This window comes from Salmo trutta, chromosome 29, assembly GCF_901001165.1.
Source record: "Salmo trutta chromosome 29, fSalTru1.1, whole genome shotgun sequence".
NCBI classification, from domain to species: Eukaryota; Metazoa; Chordata; class Actinopteri; order Salmoniformes; family Salmonidae; genus Salmo; species Salmo trutta.
Window position 1 is genome coordinate 30,183,880 of NC_042985.1, and position 5,119 is coordinate 30,188,998.

Consider the following 5,119-nt stretch of genomic DNA (forward strand, 5'->3'; position numbering starts at 1 on the left):
TCTGACCCACTGGGAATGTGATGAAAGAAATAAAAGCTGAAATAAATCCCAATTATTATTCTATTTCACATTCTTAAAATAAAAGTGGTGATCCTAAATGACCTAAGACAGGGAATTTTTACTAGGATTAAATGTCAGGAAACTGAGTTTAAATGTATTTGGCTAAGGTGTATGTAAACGTCTGACTACAACTGTAGCTGACATTGTAAAGCGCACTGCGGACAAGCTACTTCCAATCAATGAAAGCCATAACTGTCAGTGAACTCAGGTTAAAAAAAAAAAGTAGAGAAATTGGTTAATTTATGCTTTCGACCAGTGATTTTATTAAATTAGATGCATATAAAACACTGAAGAGCTGGTCATCTTTTACGGTATATTGTACACCACGACCAACTTCCTTAACAATTTGAAAACTATCAAATGTTAGAAAATAGGAATAAACATGTCCCTTTCTACCATTATGAAGACAATAAGGTCAGCCCATAAGCCCCCTCCTTCTCACTTGATACAAGCCTGCAGAAGCAATGTTAAGGAGACCAGTTGTGTGAGAACTTGCTAGATCACAATTTTATCTGCATTAGTAGCAAATGAGCAAATTTCATTTGTCATGCACAAAAAAAAAATACCTAAAATCACTCGCTTCAACTGTTCAAGGATATTCCAGATGTATCCAGAGGATGGCCATGAGGTTGTCACATCTATCGTAAAATGAATTAGACTTGGGCTGTATACTATATAATTTTGAGACACAGTATTATTTTCAATACAACTGCTTAGAACTAGCTTAGACAAGCCAAATAAATGCATTGGGTTTACTAACTCACTAGATCAGTGGTTCGCTTGCAAGATCAAGCTTCTTGGTTACAGTAGAGACAACCAAGTCCCTCCTGGTTAAATCCTTGCTGCTTAAATGCATTTGGTGCATTCAGGACCAGTATAATGGTATGAAAATCTGGATAGTGCCCAACTCTAAAACGCATTACACTTGTCTATGCATTTTTACAGTGAATGCATAAGCCCCCTGTAAAATCTCAAACATGTAGTGTCAGTTTCAAAGCACGAACAATGCAACTTTTGATGGATAAAGATAACATGTGTATTTGGCAACCGTTATAGATACTATATACTTTCCTGTAAGAAACCCATCAACAGGTAAAGTGAAATACCTATAATATTTATAGACATTCTGGGTGAAATTATTTGCATAGAACCTAATTTGTTTAGATGTCACTGCAGTAGCAACTGGAATTTGACATGAGCATATAATTTCTCTAAATCAAAAACGTGCTCTACAAATCACATACAGCATGTAAAGTATTTTTCACTGTGTTTTGTATCTTTATGAAGTTTGGAGGCTGAATGAGAGAAAAGGCAATTTCATTATGTATTAACAGAAGTGTTGGTACTGGATGCTCCCTGTATAGTCCCTCGGATCATTGAAGCAAAACGAAAGGGCGACACATTGTTCAGGTTTTTCCAGGATGACACTGGATAGCATGAGAAGTACAGCTGCATTTCTGAGGGTTAAAGGGTGAAAGGGCAGTGGGGATATAGCAACCGTCACATGAAGTCATCATAGTCTTGGGTGTAGCCACCATCGAATTCTCCATAGTCTGCAAGGTCATCTTTCCCCTTGGCTTTCATACCGCCACCAAGTACAACTCCTTTCTTCTTCTTTTTGCCTTTGATTGCCTGTGGAACCAAAACAAAACTTAAACCATTTCTGCAAATAAACACTCGGTGTTCTTCAAAGTGAATATTCACGTAAATGGCGCAACCAGGGTGTAAGTTAGTTCCTTGAGCAGAGACCAATGAAAAGCAATCTGGAGGTACTGGTAGAGGTCTCCCTCCACTGACCGTAAAGAGAACTACAATACATGAAGAAAACTCTAGAAGGATGACATCATTTTTGTTGCGCATGAATAAGAAACAACTTACCTTTTCTTGCTTCTGTTTTTCATTAAGTAGCACTGTCAGGGAAGAGCTGATTTTCTTTAAGTCTTCAACTTCCACTGTGTAGAAAACAGGACATTTAGTTGACACAAGTTAATACGTTATAACAACGGTTGAGCCTGAACGTTAGTGAACTCCAAATATGTCAAGTCAAACCGTTGTTGAATGGCTTATGTATATATACATATCTCAACATTTGGTATTTATAACATGTGGTTTGGCATTTGTTTTAAAGTAATAAGTTAAGTGCTCAAACCTAAAACACACTGAATAATAAATAATGTACCATAATTCATGTAGGATGTTGAACTCACATGAAATACAGAGCTCGCGAAACAGTGACTCCAAGAAGCTTGAATAATGCACCGATTTTTCATACTGTAATATTTTCACTTTCAGCAGCTTTTCAAACTCTGTGAAGTCCTCTTTAGAAGATGGGCACATGGCTTCAATTCCAGAAACATTGTTTGTGGTACTACCCCCTGAAATTCCTGAAATGACAAGGAGAAAAACTAATGAGAACACACAATAACAGCTGGCTAGTGGGTACACATTAAAATGTATGTTTCATGTATAAGGGAAACATTTAAAAAATCTGGGAAAATTACATCCTTGATATCTGGGTTTAACCTGACAGGATATTCCAAGATCTTACCAAAAGCCTCTTTTGCCAGCTCCAAGTCAGCTTCCTCCTGCATCTTCTGGACTTTCAACTTTTCTGCTAGCTGTTGATCGGGTGTAAGCTCTTCCTCCAACTATCAACAAGAAAAAAGTAAAGGATTCATAAGAGAGAAAATATTCAGCTCTGTAAAGTTAATCCAACATTTCCAAAACTCACTTTCTTTTTCAGCTCTTGTTGCTTTTTCCTTAGCCGGTTTTCTTTCTCCTTAATTTTTTCGGCCAGTTTTTTCTTCTCAGACACTTTGGCCTCTGAAACAAAAAAGAACGTTACAGCAAACCTCTGGAACAAAAAGAACCATCAAATCAGGTTGAAATTATACGTCATTTAAGCAGGTACTTGATAATAAAAGACAAGGCAGCCAGTATGATGCAGGAACATTTTAGTGATATATTCCCAAAAATATATACAGGTATGTGCAGATCAGCATATATTATATTACAACAGGCTGCAGCCACTACTTTCTCAAACCATTGGTTGGAAAATGTATATTTCTTCACCAGCTTTCTTTGCCTCTGCTTTCTTCTCTTCCTCTTCATCATCCCAGTTATCCTACAGAGGGAGAATTGACAGGAATGAGTCAAATGATGTGACTACATAATACTGGGTAGTTAAGTGGTTGGTTCTGGGACTTGTCTAGAGTAGGTCTTGACCTAATTTTATAGGAAATCCACTAGATTGAGGTTATGAGACCAACTGCATTATCAAACATCAGAAGACATGTCAGAACCAGTCACAGCAACCTCATTATCACAAAAAGTGGTTATGTAACACATTTCAACCAATATTTGGCAAATGTGTCATATTCCCTTATTAGGGCCTCAATGGATAAGACAAGTACCTAGCTCAAGCCTTATCCAAAAACACACAGAACGTTTCTCTCGGTGTAGGCGTCATTGTAAATAAGAATTTGTTTAACTGACTTGGCTAGTTAAATAAATGTTACATTTAAATAAATAAATAAAAACTGTTGGCCTACTGTACTGATCAAGTTTTGCTTTGGGGACATGAAAACACCATACGACTTGAACACTACCTATATTCCACAGAAACTATGTTCAACAATTGAAACTGCTTTGCTAGCCTTTTCCACAGCTGTATGATCCCACAGTACCGCTATACATTCGGATGACTTTCTAGACAAATGGTGAAAATGAGTCAACGGGAGAAGTCTGTTGAAGAGGATTCTCGAAAATACACTTTAGTTTAAGCATATGTCAGAGTTGGAAACATCTAGTAGTAAGGCCAATTCAGTCATCTGATGTCATCAGGGCAGAATAATGACGTTGGCAAATAACGTTAGCCAGCTAGCTTACATTTAAGCGTCTGTTAAATGTATAACACAAACAAAGCCTTGAACGGATTTGAATGAATAATCGCAGTCAGATTATGATGAATGTTTATCTTAAAACTGGCCAGTCAACACATTAGTTCAGAGCTAACTAGCTAAATTAGCTCCTAACCTAAAAAGCTAGTTCAGTAGCTAACATTACCTAGTTAACTTACATGTTAGTAACGTTACACCATTGAATCTCCCCAACTCAGAATGCAACAAACAAGTAGCTTCTAACTAGTAAAAAAAAAAATACATAGCTAACGTAGAACTCAAAAACAAAAGTGCCAGATAATGAGTCTCAGCTCGAACCAGGAGACACACGCTGACTGTTTTCACATGTGCGGCCTCACAGCTTTTACAGTATCGAGCTACCTAATATATATCTGTTACCGTAAGCTAACTAGCTAGTAGAACGTGGATAATGCTATGCTAGTTGGCGGCTAGCTAGCTAGCCAGCTAATGTCCACAGACTAACTAGTAGGGCGTGTTGTGTTAGACACAACTAATGGGTTAATTATGACTTGAAAGTCAGGTGTAAGATGGCCTTCATCATGTAACTAGCTAGCTAGTTAGTTGTTTGATTACCTTCACATCTTCATCTTCGTCTTCGCCTTCCCATTTATCCAGCACTACCGCCTTTTTGATCGGCGCGACGTCCGGCTCGAAGTTGTCAGCGTCTATAAATACATATTATAATGGTAACTACCCGTTATCTTGAACGTTCAAAACGATATACTAGCTAATATCAATCACAGTGTTATCCAGCTTTCACAAAACCCAAAATATAGCTGTCGCACGATATCATTTCTAACTTTGTTCTCACCCCAATCGTCGGCATCCGCCATCTTGGCTATGTGTGTGCGGGTTTGATAAAACTCTGAACTGAAAGCGGTAAAGCAGATGGAGCAAGTAGACGAGGCTTTACCGCTCTGTAATGCTAGGAGTTGCTGCACTCTTCTTTTAAAGCCCCTTCATGGAAGAGTATGCCTTTTATTGAGTAAAAATAGTCGCACTGTACCTCAATCTTACATGTTAATCTTTAATATTAAATATTTAATTAAAGGCACAAGCTGTCATTTCAACACCATAACCCTGCCAATTTGTTTAGGAAACTTAGGTGAAGCTATGAGATGACTGACAGCTCGATATTA

At 37.7% G+C, this 5,119-nt stretch overlaps 1 protein-coding gene across 2 annotated transcripts; it reads right to left on the reverse strand.

The window, feature by feature from the left end:
* Window positions 1-297: 297 nt before the first annotated feature.
* LOC115167348 (eukaryotic translation initiation factor 3 subunit J-A) lies at window positions 298-4,908 on the reverse strand. 2 transcript variants are annotated; one of them, XM_029721700.1, is made up of 8 exons: window positions 4,792-4,908; window positions 4,554-4,645; window positions 3,133-3,184; window positions 2,792-2,883; window positions 2,609-2,708; window positions 2,268-2,435; window positions 1,939-2,012; window positions 298-1,692 (listed from the first exon to the last, which is right to left on the reverse strand). In XM_029721700.1, exons 1-8 carry the CDS (start codon window positions 4,811-4,813, stop codon window positions 1,561-1,563), a joined length of 732 nt encoding a protein of 243 aa, XP_029577560.1. In that variant the 5' UTR covers window positions 4,814-4,908; the 3' UTR covers window positions 298-1,560. The 2 variants fall into 2 exon arrangements, with proteins under 2 accessions (XP_029577560.1, XP_029577559.1); XM_029721699.1 differs by having other exon boundaries at window positions 2,268-2,444; window positions 4,792-4,907.
* Window positions 4,909-5,119: the final 211 nt, after the last annotated feature.